The sequence below is a fragment of the Pteropus alecto genome, unplaced genomic scaffold (assembly GCF_000325575.1).
Source record: "Pteropus alecto unplaced genomic scaffold, ASM32557v1 scaffold214, whole genome shotgun sequence".
Lineage (NCBI taxonomy): Eukaryota > Metazoa > Chordata > Mammalia > Chiroptera > Pteropodidae > Pteropus > Pteropus alecto.
This window is the reverse complement of record NW_006435787.1, coordinates 843,004-858,619: the sequence shown is the minus strand read 5'-3', so window position 1 is coordinate 858,619 and position 15,616 is coordinate 843,004. Positions and strand designations below refer to the sequence as shown.

The window sequence follows — 15,616 nt, the reverse complement described above, 5'->3', positions numbered from 1 at the left end:
AGTACACAGCAGGAAGGGGAACGAGGTCGCGGGGCGCGGGGGCGCGGGGTGCTCGGAGCGGGCGCGGCTGGGGCGCTCGGAGAGGAGCGCTTTCTGGCTGGTGTGCGCGCGTGCTATGTGCCCTCACACCCTTGTCTGCACGCTCGTGCAAGTCTGTACGTGTGCCCGTGCACGTTGTCTGCTTGTGCACGTTCGCGCGCGCGCCCGTGGGCTCATATGTCCACGAGTGCGTGTGTGTCCTTGTGTGCGCTTGTGCACCCTTGTGTTTGCACGCAGGAGAGGACGAGAGAGGGCCCAGGGGCCTTGCCTGGTGGGAGGCGGCGCCCTGGTGAGCCCACAGGGAGTGGGCGACAGCTCGGGCTTAACTTTCAGTCCAGCTGCCTCTGGCTCCGGCCTCCGCGGACTCGGCTCCGGGAAGGGAAGTGGAACGTTGGCCTTTACGCGCAGACTCGCTGCGCAGCCCGAGTTTCCAGCAGAGGAAAAAGGTGCCTAGTTTAGCTCCAGGCAGATGCTGGCGGGCTCGGCCTGCTGCCGAAGCACAGTTCCTCCCGCCACTTAGGTTCCTGGTCCGTGGGACCCACTCCGCGGTCGCACTAACAGCAGATGCGGGAGGGGCAGGCCACCAGGAGCAGCGCTTTCTCTGAGTCTGATAATTAGGCCTTTGTTACATGCGTTTTCCTGGAAACTTTGGTAAGGTTCTGAGGAGTGAGGTCGCCAGAATGTCAGCTACTTTCCGTCACTCTGAGTTGTGCCGTGTTCTGATTTTCAGTTTACCAGCTGGACTGTTTCCAGGAAGCTGGAGGACGGGGTGTGGTGTGGGGGAGGGTGTCCCTGTGCCTGGGTCCCGTGGCTGCCCGTGGGTGGACAGGCTGCAGTCAGGATGGCCCCGGGGGTTTGAGGCCCGCGCTGCCGGTGTGGGAAGCTTTGTGGTTGTCTAACTTCAGAGTGGAGCCGATCTGGAGCGTCTGCCCTCCTGGGACGCTGGCGAGGTTTTCCCAGGTACCGAAATGCACGCCGGGGCCCTCTCTTCTGGGAGGAAGACAGCTCGGATTGAGCTGACGGGGCTTTGTTGGGTGACCGTTTTGCCGCGGCAGCGTTTTAGCTGGGAGGACCTAGCCCCGAGGTCTGGGCAGACCTGCATTTCCGCAGAGCAGAGCGGAGCGGAGGGTCCCCTTCAGCACTCACATGCAGCACCTCCTTGCCCCAATTCACAGATCTTTGTTTAAAAAAAACAAAACCAAACCAAACCCTCGCGGAGACCAGCACTGGCTGCTGCAGCCCTCAGGGAGCCCTTGTGGAATGGAGCCCGGCCGCTGTCTTCCCAGCCGCTGCTCCAAACAATTAAATGCCATTTAGATTCCTGAACCGAGCCTGCTAAGTGCTTCGTCCTGCCGCCTCCCCTCCCCCAGGCTCGTCGGCCCCACCTCTTTGGGAAAAATGAAAGCAGGATCTCAGGTGAGAACAAAGGCGGGCGGGCGCCTCTCACCTCCGAGAGGTTTAGCGAGGTTTAGCGCGGATACCCTGAGCAGATGTCATCGGCTCTCCAGATGCACCCTCGGGCGTCCGGCCACAGAAATGGGTTCAGCCCCCAACAGCAGCTCCGCTGTTTCCCCCGGCAGCTCCCAGCTGTGGCCCAGCGGCTGAGAAAACCTCAGGACACAGTGCCTCTTTCTCCTGGGTTGGAATAAAGGTGTTTGTAAGGAATGAAAGGTCACAGTGTCCGCCCCTTGGCCCACAGACTGTGGCCAATTCATTTGGCCAACAAATATTAACTGAGGGCCCACGGTTTACTGTCTGCGGGCGCTGGGCAGGGCCGCGGGGGACAGAGGGTGAGAGCCTGGTGTCCTGCATCTGAGCAGCGGAGGGGCGCAGCGGAGAAGGCAGATCAACAAATAACAAACACGAGGGGGGAAGTGTGCGCCAGCTGCGGATTCCGGTAGAAGGCCGCGTTTGTCAGATGCTTGAATGCCGGCTCCTGTCTGAGCCCGAGACGCGGGCGGGGCTCGGGCCGAGCCCTCGGCCTCATCCGTGGCTGTGTGGTCTCAGGCTGGCATCCCGCAGCCCCGCGCCCCTGGAAGGCGCGGAAGACAGGGGCCCTGCTCTCCAAAAGCGTGCCGTCTCAAAGCACCAGACGCGCACGTGTGCGGACGCACGTGACGGCAGTGTATGCGGGACAGACGTCCCCAGTGCCGCGTTCCGCAGTGGTGGCTGGCGGGCTGGCGGCGCGTCGGCATCGCCGCGGAGCTTGGAAAGCAGCGGCTTCCTGCCCCGCCCCCAGGGAAGCTGTTTTAATTAGTCTGGGGTGGAGCTTAGGCGGAGCTGCTGTAAGACTGCGCCAGTGACCCCCCACCCCCCGCCCCCGCCGGCACCCGCAGCCGGTGCCCAGTTTAGCCTCTGGTCGTTTACGGTAGATCTGTGAACGGGCGGGAGGCAGGGGGTGTCCTTTCCCCTGAGGGGCTGTGACGTGCTGGGGGACAGAAGTGGTGAGAAGCCTTCTGCTTGGTGCAGGACACTTTCTCTCGTTTGACAGGTTTGCCAAAGGCAGCAAAACTTCAGGAGGTAGTAAGCGCTGAGGCCGCCGCAGGGTCGGGGTCCGGGGCTCAGGGAGCACGGGTGGGCGGGGCTGGACTTGGCTCCCGCATTACAGAGAGCGTGCGGGGGTGGATCAAGGCTGCCTTAGAGTTGGGGTGGCTGCCTGAAGCTGCCGTATGTCTTAAGAATTTCGAAATTCGTTCTCACTTGTGAAAGGTTCTTCTGCTGGGTACAGAATTCTCGATGGACAGATTTTCCTTCAGTATTTGATGTTGCTCCACCATCTACTTGTTTTTTGTTGGTGTTTGTTTGTTTTTAAGTTGAGAAATCTGCTATTTTGCTAACGGTTGGTCCCCCGTATGTAACGTCTTTCGTTTTTCCCCGTGCGAGTGCTTTTAATATTTTTTTATTTGTTACTAGGTGTGAGCAATTCGATTATGGCCTGGATGTAGCTTCCATCACATTTCTTATATTTTGGATTTGTCGAGTTTCTCAGATCTATGGGTTTATAGTTTAACTCATGTTTTAGAAACTTTCGGCTATTATTTCTTTAAATCCCAGCCCCCCCAACCATACAGTAATTACATACAGTAATGACAGACCCTAATTGCTGTGGGTCAGGCTGCTGAAGTTGTCCCACCGACGCTGTCTGCTTATCTATTAATTCATTTACTTAGGCTGTCTCTTCTTTCGGGGCTTCATCTGGGGAAGCGCGTGGCGGATCTCTTCCAGTTCACTAATCTGTCTCCTGCAGTGTCTAATCTCACAATAATTTTATCCAGTGTGTTTTCACCTCTGATTTTTGCATTTTCTTCTATGGTTGTTTCATTTGGACCTGTTTATACCTTCAAGGTCCCTACTCAGTTTTGGAACCTACGGAATGCAGTTGCGATACCTCTTAATAGCATCTCTGCGAATTCCATGAGTTCGGGGTCACGTTCAGTCGACTGGTCGTTCTCATCACGGGCTGTGTTTTCCTGTCGCTTTGTACGCCTGATCGTTTTTGATCGGATCCCAGACCTTCAGAATTCTGCTGGGTGTTTGGTCATTCCTACGGGTATTCTCGCCTTGCTCTGAAATGCAGTAGGTTGCTCACAGAGAGTTCGATCCTTTTGAGTACCGTTTTCTAGATGCGGTGGGCAGGAGAGGGGCAGTGCGCTCTAGAGTTGCCCGTTAACCGCCGACAGGCAAGATCCTCCGCGCTTTCTGGGCAGTGCTGCGTGAGCCTCGGGTGTTCTGGTCGCGCACGGGAGCGCTGCCTTCTCCAGTCCTCCCTCACGCATGCGCGTGCACACACACACGTGCCCACACGCACACACGCATGTGCTCCTTAGCACTCGGCTGAAGGCCGCAGAGGGCCCTCTTGAGCACAGAGGTCTTGAGAGTTCGGTGCTGCGCTCCGTGCTCCGGCACTGTGTGGGGTGAATTCTTGCTGCCTCGCTCTGCCTGAACCCTTAGCTCCTTCTCCCCGACCAGGTAGGACACTGGCTCCCGTTCCTGCTCTGCATCCTGGAGACTTTGTCCATGCAGGAATCTTGGGCGGTCATAGGGCTCACCTGATTTTTTCTGCCTCGGAGGAACAAGGCAGATTCGTTTGCCCGCTCACGTACATCCTATAAATAGACGTGTTCACAGTCCGGCTGCTTTGACTCGGCGTATTAGCGCTTCTGTGGTTCGCCCGTGGTGGGACGTGTGTTAGTCGCTCGTGCGTGTTCAGGAACGGTGTCCCGTGTGTGCCTGCACCGTGCTTGGCTTATCCAGGCTCCTTTGTTGGACATTTGGGTGACTTCCTGTTTGGAGCACTTTAAGTCAGGAGGCCCTGACCGTTCTTGCACAAGTCTGTCGTGGATTTTTGCATTTCTTTCTTTCTAGTGTCCGTAGGACTGGAATTGAGGAGTCGTCGAGCTGCTGTAAATTTAAGAATATTTATAAGAAATTGTCAGACGGTTTCCACAGTAGTCGTACCATTCATTTCACGCTCTTGGGAACAGTTCCTGTTCTCGGTGAGTTTGGGCCGCTCTGTCGGTGAGTGACGGCCTTAGTGGTCCACGTGGATCTCCGTTACTGTCACTGCCAGCAGATGGGCACAGCAATTGGTACTTGCTTTCTGAGGCAAACTGAATTTTACGAGATCGTCACACAGCCGTGAGCCTTGAGTGTGCACACGCGGATCAGGTGGGCGAGGGGCGGTTGTGCCCCCTGAGGACAGTGTGTGTGAGGGACGGGGTGCTGCAGCAGGCTTCGGGAGCGCCCTCAGGTCTGAGCACGGGGGTCTGACGACTGCCTCTCCTGCGCAGGGGCGCCCCGCAACCCGGAGAGGCAAGGGGGCCGGCGAGTCCGTCAGTCCGCCTCTCTAGCAGCTCCTTCGTCATTTCTTCCAGAAGTAACCGCGTTACAGCCCCGGGAACGCGGGCGGGTTGCTTTGTCACAGGAGCGGTGGCCGCAGGCCTCCGGTCTGGGGCTCCAGCGTGACCGGGTGGCCCTCCCGGGCGCCCGGCCGGGGGTAACAGCCCGGCGGGGGTGCGCGGCCTCCCAGGGCTCCGGCTTCGTGAACGCTGGCAGGGGGGCCCCCCCGAGCCCCCCGCCCCGGCGTCCCCGCGTCTCAGGCCGGCTCCTCGCTGTCTTGTTTCCCTGGTAAAGTTCCCATTTGCGCTCTTCACAGACCCTGCTAGATTTATTTTCCCCTGACAGGGACGAGGAAAAGCAAACAGGCTGTGAGCCGAAGAGCTGACCGTTTCTCCCTTTACTTTTTCAGCCAGAAGAGTTGACTGCAAGTCTGCACAGTTTTAAGAACAAGGTCTTCAAAAGAGCCAGAGTCTGTGGGGTTTGCAAACAGACTCTCGACGGGCCAGGGATCTCGAGCCCAGGTGAGTCCTCGCTTTCCTTCCCTCGGCCGAGTCGACCAAAGCAAAGCGAGCGGCGAGCAAAACGCAGAACGAAAACCTCGCGGGGGTTTCCGGAAGGCAAGTCTTGGAAGTCCCCTTCCCAGCCTGACCCCGCCGGCAGGTGTGTGCTCACGCAGGTGTGCGCTCCCCAGGTGTGTGCTCGGAAGTTTTCCCAGAAGGGCGGGGCCGCCGCGTGGGGGAGGGGAGAGAGCAGTTTGCTCCCTGTCTGGTCCCTCGTGTCAGCGACTTGGGTTATTCATTTTCACCGTCTGGCCTCTTGCCAGAGTTTACCAACAGAACGTTTGTGCTCAGAGTCCCCGTTCGCTGTGGCGTCTCCCTGCAGCTGGCCGCAGGCTTCGCTCCTGCTGTAAACACAGCCGCCGGCGCGCGGTGGCCGCTGCGACTTGCTGTTTTTCTCTGCTTGCACATTAAATGTGCATGATGGACATGTGGGAATGACATCTCTTGTTTCCCTTGAACCTTGGCCCTGGGTTTGGGGGCCGTGGGTCTGTGTCACAGAGCAGAGGAGGACGGGGGGCACCGGGCGCTGGAGGAAGCCTGGGGCTGCTCGGTGGCGTTGCGGCGTCGCTGGGGTGTGGGATTTGCCCCTAGAATCAATAAGACAGGAGGTGAGGAGGGTTGGTGAGGATGTGGAGAAAAGGGAACCCCCATGCACTGATGGTGGGATTGTAAATTGGTGCAACTGCTGTGGAACAGTGTGGAGGGTCCTCAGGCGATTAAAACTAGAGCCACCTTGTGACCCAGTGACCCCACTTCTGGATCAGTGGGTCAGTATCGTGAAGGGATGTGTCTGCAGCATGATTCACAGAAGCAAAGACATGAAACAGCCTGAGTGGTTGTCAATGAACGGATGGATAAAGAAAATGAGATATATATGAATATTATTCAGTCATAAAAAAAGAAGGAAATCCTGCCATTTGTGATGCGGATAAACCGAGAGGACCTCTGCTAAGTGAAATGTCAGACAGAAAGACAAATACTGTATAACCTCACTTGTGTGTGGACCCTCAAAAAATAACAAGTTAAATTTGCAGAAACAGAGTATGATGGTGGTTGCCAGGAGCTGGGGGTGGGAAAAATGGGGAGGTGTCGGTCAAAGGGCACAGACTTCCAGCTTTAAGAATAATTCTGGGCTCCAGTGCACAGCATGGCGACTAGCGAACGGCTCTGTTACGAACTTGGAAGTTGCTGAGTAGGTCCGGAACGTCCTCCCCCACGCACATAAAAATGGCAGCTGCGAGGTGGCGGAGGTGGTAGTTAACTTGATTGCGGTGAATATTTTGCAGCTGTACATGTATCAGATCATCATGTTGTACACGGTAAATAGATACAATTTTGCCTGTCAATTACATCTTGTAAGGCTCAGAGTAAACGAGGAAGGTAAACGAGGAAGCGCGAGCTGGTCTGGCCTGGGGGGTGGAGGCGAGAGGCAGATGTCGAGTCAACATTTTGTCCTCTTGGGCCTGCACCGTTGGGGGTGCAGTGCGTTGGGGGTGCAGTGTGTTAGGGGTGCAGTGTGATGGAGGTGTAGTGTGTTGGTACAGTGCATTGGGGTACAGTGTGTTGGGAGTGCAGTGCGTTGGGGTGGGGGTGCACTGTGTTGGGGGTGCAGTGTTTTGGGGGTGCAGTGTTTTGGGGTGCAGTGTGTTGGGGTGCAGCGTGGTGGGGCTGCAGCGTGGTAGTACAGCATGTTGGGGTGCAGCATGCTGAGGATGCAGCATGGTGAGGGTGCGGCACCTTAGGGGTGCAGCGTGGTGGGAGTGCAGCGTGGTGGGGGTACAGTGTGTTGAGGTTGCAGCATGTTGGTGCAGCACGGTGGGGTGCAGCGCCTTGGGGGTGCAGCGTGTAGGGGGTTGCAGCATGCTAGGGATGCAGCGTGCTGGGGTGCAACGCAGTAGGGGTGCAGCATGGTGGGGTGCAGCATGGTCGAGATGCAGCACGGTGGGGTGTAGTGCAGTGGGGATGCAGTGTGGTGGTACAGCACAGCGGGGTGCAGTGTGTTGGGGTGCAGCGTGTTGGGGGTGGTCTGGCCTGTCTGTAGCCCCCCTTCGCTGGGCACTGTGTACCCGGGGTGGTGGCCAGGTCAGGAGGCCCCGGCCTGTGGTCCTGCTGGCTTCTGACGCAGCCCTGGAGCAGGTGAGGGTCAGCACCGGGTGTCCAGGACGAGCTGTCTGGCTTCGCCCACAGCCCACAGGCCCCTCAGTAAGCAGGCCGGGGCTCTGTGGCACCTCATGGCTGTAGTGACAGTTCGGCCAGGTCAGTGCAATGAGGGTTCTGTCAGTGTCACGGGGTGAGCGCTTCGTCCGCAGGTCCCTTCTTCCTGTTTGTGTCCCAGTTCCAAGGAGCTGGCACTACACAGCAGGTGATGCCATCCCTGGATGTGCCTGATCTCGTCAGGAGCGATGGACACACGCGGATGACTGTGAAGTGACGAGGTGGCCGAGGGGCCCCGGAACACCCTGGAGTGGCAGGACGGGTGGACGGAGAGCTTCCTGGTGGAGGCGGCGGCTCCTGCCTCTGTCTTGAAGAAACAAGTCAGCCAGATGCAGAGGGCGTATGGAAAGTTCCAGGCAGAGACGGCAGAGCAGGGCGGCGGGGCGCCGAGGATGGGGAAGTGAGGCATGGTGGCGGGGAGCAGGGGGGGCACTGGCACAGCCGCTGGTGGCCCCCGAGGGTGTGGGTCGGTGCTGAGGGGCTCACGTCTTCTGCCGTAGTTGACAGTGGTGGGGATCGGCCTGGACACTGGTTCTGTGTGTGACGCGTCAGGCCGCGTGCGGCCGGGGGTGACGGGCTGGAATTCCGGCCTGCACGGGCCACCGCTTGGCCCCGGCACCCTCACACTTCCTCCCTGTGGGCTGAGAGGCGTGGAGGCAGGGACACCGGGGAGGGTGCTGCGGGGGTCACTGCCGACCCCGGGAGCAGTGGGTCCCCTGTGGGGCCTCCACCTGAGCACGTGGTGATTGGTGTGACTTGACTGTGACTAGTGAGCCTCATGAATGGAACGATTCTGCCCTGAAGTGTCCATGGCGCCCTAGGGGCCGCCTTCTCCGTGGACGCCACACACCGCGGTCACTGTGCTTCCCGTGACACAGCCCGTGGGTCGAGGCGGCCCGTCAGTTCAGAGTCTGCACAGAGGGTCGCCCCGAAAATCAGAGCCTTCCCACGATAGCCGCATCTGCTACTGCTCGCCGTGTCTGCGGTCGGGAGTTTGGGGGTCCCTGGCCGGGCAGTGCTGGTTCTGTCTCTTCAGAGGCTGTGTCACCCGAAGCTTCTACTGGGACTGAGGGCTCAAGTCCAAGGTGGCTGTCACGCGCTGGCAAGGTGGTGCCCTCCCCATGCGGCCCCCGGTCCAAGAGACCAGGGCGGAAGTCACAGCCAGGCCCTCGCCACGCAGACGGCCCGTCACCGGGGGAGGGCACTGCGCCCGGCCCCGGCCGTCTCGGGCTGCCTCCAGCACTGTCCTGCCCCGGCCCAGGCTGCTGAGCCGACCGGCCGCCCAGTTCCGCGTGGGGACAGAGCATCCTGAGGGCAGGGGTCCCTCGCGCTGACTCTCAATCACACCAAGGCCACGGCCTCTCGCGCCTCCCCGCTCTCCACCCCAGCCCTTCCCCTGGCCGCCGGCCCTGTGTCTTCCTGGCCGCCTTTCCATCTGGCGGGACGTCCCTCCTACTCCGGGGATAGCCCGTCTGTCTTGGTCACAGAACCTCTCGTTGCCTTGGCGGGCCGTGCCCATCAGGGGATGCAGGACGAATATTCGTCTTTGTGACCACACTCACAAACCTCGGAGGCACAGTAGATGTGGCAAAGGTAACCGTGGCCGCTCTTACCCCGAGCTCCGGTCGCTGCTGGCCCTGGCCGCTGGCCGCTTCGCTCTGCTGTGCCCGCATTCAGCCCTGAGCTGGCCAGGTCAGCATTTCTGTCCCCAGCTCACAGGAAGGAGAGGGATGGGGGTGGAAAGCTTGGGCCTCGAAGCGCTGAGCCAGGATTTGGGGCGCGAGTCCTGACCGAGGCCTTGTGCTCCTGGGACCCCACGCGCTTTCTAAGCAGGTCCCCGAGAGGCTGGCTTTCTGCATCGCGGGTATCCTGGGAGAAGGAACAGGCCCGGAAGGTCGCTGGTCCTGTGCAGGGCAGCCCCGCCGGGGAGGGCCGGGAAGCCAGCTCAGGCCCCTGCACGCCCTGGCCCCTGTCCCGCAGGCCACAGCCGTCCCCGTGGGTTCATCAGGGGAGGCGAGGGGCGCCCACCTGGAGTCACGTGGGAGCCTATGGTGGGTGTGTTTGGCTCAGTGCTTCACCCTTCAGCCTCTGCCCGTCCTGCTGCGCCTGGGCCGTGGGGGAGGGGCAGGCCTGTGAGCCCAGGCGCATCATGGGGGGCGGTGTCGGCACATGCAGCCTCTGGGGGCCGGGCCTGTGGAATCTCGGGGTTCCTGCTCCAGATCCGCATCGTCGGAGGTCGGGTTTGCACAGTGGCCCCTGGAAGGACCCCCAGAGGGACTCGGGCTGGCCTGCGCCCGCCGGTCAGCGCCGGGGCATCGGTGGGGGTGGCGGGGCGGGTTGCCGCTCGAATGTCCTGCTCTGCCAGCTTCAAGGCGCCGGCCCCGGTTCGCAGGACGTGGTCACGGTTCTCGCCCTTCTTCGGGGGGAGGCTGTCATTTCCGGGCAGATTAGTGCCTTTCGCTGCTCAGAGTCACCCCTTCCTCTCCCGGGCTCTGTCGCGGCCACCCACTGCTGGGGGGCTGTGACTGCCTCTCCCGAGAACCCGCGGCCCATCTGGACGCGGCTGATGGCGCGGCGGTGGCTGGTCCCCGCACACCCGTCCGCCCCCGCGCGTCGTAAGCCCAGAGCCTCCCGGCCTGGACTTCTCCCAGGGCGGGGGCTTCGGGGAGGCGGAGGCGCTGCGCACAGCCGCCGGGCACACAGTCTCTCTCTCTCTCTCTCTTGCAGCCGTCAAGTACTCCTGCCACAGGACATGTGAGACCAAGGTAAGCGCCACATCGCGTCCGCGGGCCATCCGGCCGCCTGGGCCTCGGTGACGGTGTCGGGGCAGCGGGGAACCCCGGGCCTCGTCAGACGGAGCCGGAACCCCTGGAAGGGCCGGCAGGCACTGTGCGGCAGGGCGAGCACTTTTCATTTCTGGAATAAACCGAAGGCCGTGAAATGCACGGTTTGAATGACAGCACACGGAGCCGCGGTATCTGGTTTCGGAGGAGAACTCGCTCCCGTTGCCTGGCCTTGTCGCAGCCCTTGGCCGCGATCGACCACCTCCAGTGACACCGACAGGGCGCCTCTCAGGGCAGGGACTCGGCACACCCTGGCCGTGAGGTTGCCTTGGCTGCTTTTTAGGGTAGTTGTCCGTGGATTCTGGGGAGGTCAGACGGTCACGGAGGTCGGGGGCCCGAGTCAGATGCAGTTGTCCTGCTTTCACGTGCCCCCTGGAGGGTTAGATGGCCAGTGGCCCCCACGAAGCGCTGGAGGCCCACCACGCTTGGTTGGGCTTCGGGTTCCGATTAGTGGGGAAGTGAGGTGGCCTGGACATGGCATGGGGCAGCCGCCGGCACCCCTGGGCCAGGGCCCTGCACCGCCCACACTTGCCAGGACCTGTGGCCTCCTGCTGACGGCTGGCCCCGCCTCTGGAGGGGCCTGTCCTGCGTCCCCCAGGCTGTGCCCCCAAGGCTAGAGGTCCGGGAGACGGGGTCTTAGAGGGTCTCGGGATCCCTTGCTGCTGGGGACCTTGTGGGCCAGCTGTCCCTGAGTTTCCAGCTGGTCCTGGGGCCGAGTGGAAGGGACCCGTGCTGGAGGCGGCTCCACGGGGTCTGTTCTCCCCGTGAGGGTCAGGGGTCCTGGTTTCTTCACCCTCCTGACCTTGCACACGTGTCACGGTGCACGCCCCACACACGTATGCATGCCGGCACACACACACACAGCACACCCACACATGCACTCACACACAGACATGCACACCCATGCACACACACAACGTACACACACGAATGCACTGTGCACATACACCGACATACACACATGAATGCACTGTGCGCACACACAACGTACACACACGAATGCACTGTGCGCACACACACACACAAAGTTAGAAGAACTATAAGCAAATCCAGCCCTTTTTTTCTCAGGAAAGAGATTAAATGACTTCTTTTTTAAACTTTTCATCATGGAGAACTTGGGACACATGCAAAGTAGGGAGAATAGTCCAGACCTCGTGCTATACTGTTACCCAGTCCCCAAGCCGGCAGCCCCTCCTGTCCTGTCTGAACGCCATCCCCTGCTTCTGAGATGTCACATGATCTTCGTTTGGGGCCAGTTCAAGCACAGGCGTCTGTGCTGGTGCTCGGGGACACTTCCAGCCGCACCTTGGCCTGGCTCTGGGGAGGCCGGCCCTTCCCGCCGGCTCACGCTCATGCGCTGACGGAGCCCCCCCCCGGCGTGGCTCAGGTCTGCCATGCCCCCCACATGCTGTTGCCCCTCGTGTGCCTGTGCCTATAAGCCGAGGCCCCTGTCGGAGCGGAGGTCCCATGCGATGGCGCGGGGTAAATGCCATCTTGGGAAGCGTTTAGGATTTCAGAGAGGGAGTTTCCCGCACCCTGGCGAGGATTTAGACATGCCCCCAGCCCCTGGGGGGTCTCCTTTGCGTGAGCTGGCCCCGCACAGCTCAGCTCCAGCACCGTGGGGCAGGGGAGCCGCCCCGGAGCCACTGCCTGTCCTGCCACTCCCATCCTGCGTGCGTGTGCATGTGCGTGTGTACGTGCGCGTGCATGTGTGTGCATGTGTGCATGTGTGTGTGCACGTGTGTGTGCGTGTGCGCATGTGTGTATGCGTGTGCGTGTACGTGTATGTGTGCGTGCATGTACATGTGTGTGCATGTGCACGTGTGTGCATTGCGTGTGCATGTGTGTGTGCACGTGTGTGTGCGTGTACGTGTGTGCATGTGTGTATGCGTGCGCGTGTATGTGTATGTGTGCGTGCATGTACATGTGTGTGTGCATGTGCACGTGTGTGCATTGCGTGTGCATGTGCGTGCATGTGTGTGCGTGTGTGTGCATGTGCGTGTGTGCGTGTGCATCCACCTGTGGCGGCCTCGCTGGCCGGCCGCCCCGACCTGGCCTGCTGCTCTTGGCTCCGTTCCTTAAAGGGGCGCAGCCAGCCACTTGGGGTATTGAATTCTGCAGTTCAGAGAACTCCAGCCGTCTTGACCGTCACCGGCTGTGGCGTTTCTCCCACAGCAGTTGGCAGCCGCTGAGGGGTGAGCGCTCACCCTTTCTGGATCACGGCGCGGAACTGGATCCGAATTCTTTTTTTTTTCCTTTGACCAGCAGGAGAGACCGCCACCAGCAATGACAAAGCCCTTTCTTATTCCAGAACCACAGTGCCTCGGGGCGGGGGGACACGAGGGCCATAAATTCTCAGCTGCCCGAGAGGCAAGCCGAGGTGCAGCTCCGTCCTCCAGGAGCAGGACGTGGCTTGCCCGGACACTTGGTCACCGCGTGTGCCGGCTCCCTTACCGGGCGTGCCTGGGTTTCTCGGGAGACAGTGAAGCGTCACTTAAGGACACAGTCCGGCCCTGCGGGGCCCTTCGTGATGGCCCACAGCCCGGTGGGGACATCGAAGGGGGAGCGGCACCTGGGCACCCCACTGCCACTGCCATTGCCTCGTTGGCACTGGGGCCACCGTCAGGCTCCCGACCAGGCCCCCGGGTGCCCTTCTGCAGGGCGAAGGCTATGGAGACAGCCATCCTGCAGACACAGGCCAGGCCACAGGCCAGGGCCAGACGAGGAAGCCGAGGCATGGGCCAGACACGTCTGAGGTCACTGGCCGTTAGCCATGGCCCCTCAGGGGAGCGTGTGCCGTCGGGGCTCACGGAGGCCGACGCCTGGGCTGTACCCCAGCAGGCTCCTCGTCTGCTAGAGCACGTCTGGCACCTGAGCCTGTTTCCTCACGCGTTAGGCGGGTGCCTCTCTGGGACCTGCCCGGAAACGGCTTCTCTTAGCTTTGATTGTGGGGGTGCTGATTCTTCCGGTTCTAGGGAAGGCAAAAACGGGGGTGGGACGGCCGAAAAGCTTGGGGTTCCAGGCACGCTGCTTCCCGGCGGCCGTGCTGCTCCCTGGACCCGTGCCCGCCTTCGGGGCTGTGACGTGGGTTTTCCCCCGGCCACTGACCGACTCATGGGCCAGAGACAAGGAAGCAGGAGCGTAAAGCTGCTCTAGCGGCAGATGACAGGGGACGCGGGGACGGTGGGGTGACCTCCCCGCTGTCACACGGACCCGCGTCCTGGCGTCCGAGGTGCTGGGCCCTGAGTGTGGCTTTGCCGTCCATGTGCTCTTCACGCTTGGCCCCTCGTGTCTGCTGTGGAGTGACGTGGGCCTGAGGACACCCTGTGTCGCCGCTCCTGTGCCCGCAGGGCCCACCGGCCTTGCTGCCCTCGGCTCCGGGTCAGGCCCTCCCGCTCTGTGGTCCCCCCGCCGGAAGGTGCCCCGGGGGCCACCAGCACTGTCCCCAGGCATCACTCGGAGGCTCTGCTCAGCTTCTATCTGGTCTTCTCTGAGACCCCCGCCCTCCCGGGGACTTGGGCAAGGGCAGCGTCATCCAACTTCTGGCAGCCTCCCCGGCCTGGCTGCAGGAGCTCTGAGATGTCCCCTAAGGAGGACGCAGCCCCAAAGCCCTCGCCCGCAGAGGCCTCCCGGCTAGCCCTGACCTGTGAGGCTGAGCTCCCGCCCGTCCTGCGGCCCCGGGGGCCCCCTCTGCCCTTGCTCCTGTCCTATGCTGTCAGAGGTACGGGCTGGCGGAATGAGGCAGGCCACGCTCTGCGCTCAGGATGGAGTGGCCCCTGTGCCCCACGGGATGTCAGTGGGAGCCTTTATTCAGTGGGACCCACATCTCTCTTGGGGACAGAAAACCTGGGTTTGTCAGTGAAATGAAAGTCCGAGAAGTTTCCTGCAGAAAACTGCTGGCTCGAGGGGCCGGTTGTCACCCCGGGCCCCGCTTCCGTGCCCTGTGGCCTCGGGCAGGGGACACTCCTCTGAGACAGGGCAGCCCATTGGACACAGTGGTTTGGGGTGACGTGAGGCCGCACAGCTCCGCACCCAGCCCCGCGGCCGGCTGACCCTGCCTGCTCAGGATGGCAGCCGTCGGCTCCGCTCCTGGACTGACCAGCGCCCTGCTAGTCTGTCCTTTCGTCGTCATGGTCTCCCTGGGTGTCACTGCCACTGAGCGTTGACACTTGCTGCCTCTGTCCCCGCCCCACCCCCACCCTGCCTCTCCCTGCTCCTGTGAGGGGGGTGGAGCTGGCGGTTAATTTTCAAACTGGCGGACTCAGCAAGTTTCCCGATCTCGCCCCAGGCCAGGCATGGAGCTGGCTGCCGACTGCGGCGCTGCCTGCAGGTCCATTTCGGCCTTTTATCCGCCGGGGTCAGACACACACGGGCCTGTTTTACCGTTCGACAGGTGCTTTTTGAGGATGAACAGGTGTGATTTTTCAGAGCGGTTGCAGGTTCCCGGTGAGCCTGGGAGGAGTACGCCGTGTACACCGGCGCGCGCATGGGCGCCTGTCGCAGCCCGGGAGCCATCCTCGGCCACGGCCTGCTGTTTACGTTCTGCTCGCTCGCGGCCGTGTGCACTGGGACCTGACGCACGGTGATGACGTGTCCACCACTGTCACGTCCCGCGGAGCGTTTCGCTGCCCTGAAAATCCGTGCTCTGCCTGCTCCTCCCGCCCACCCTCTGAAAGCCCCGGCGACACCGATTACACCGTTGTCCCTTCCCCGGCACCTGCCATGGGCGGAAGCTCGCTGCGTGCAGCCCCCTGGGATGGGCTCCCCCACTCCGCCGCGTGCGTCCGCGGGCCCTCTGGGTCTTCCCGTGGCCGGACAGCTCATCGCCCCTCAGCTCGGGGCAGCACCCATCGTCCACTGGGCCGTGGCTTGTTCGTCCGTCCCCCGCGGAGAGCGTCTCATCTTTAATTTTTGCACATTGTCCTGGAGCAGGAAGAGCCGCTGAGTGTTTTAAGCCTCGCACTTCTCGGGGGCACTTTGTGCCTTGTCCACAAGACCCCATCCTGGGTAGCAGTCCGGTTTCTCTCTGGCTTAATCCAGTGAGAAGACGTCACTTGACGCGTGCCACCTTGTTAAAGGCCCATCGACGGTGGCGGCCGCTTGCCCGGTGGGAGCCATTGC

General features: G+C 61.4%; 1 protein-coding gene across 15 annotated transcripts in view; it reads left to right on the top strand.

Moving 5' to 3' along the window:
* LOC102891693 (tensin-3) overlaps positions 1-15,616 on the top strand; it is a 117,945-nt gene that overhangs the window by 24,919 nt on the left and 77,410 nt on the right. For 10 of the 15 annotated variants that reach the window (XM_025046487.1, XM_025046494.1, XM_025046485.1 and 7 more), the window contains 2 exons: positions 5,288-5,399; positions 10,380-10,417. In XM_025046487.1, the coding sequence (XP_024902255.1) occupies positions 5,288-5,399; positions 10,380-10,417 (150 nt within the window). The other 5 variants (XM_025046493.1, XM_025046495.1, XM_025046498.1 and 2 more) reach the window with 5 other exon arrangements.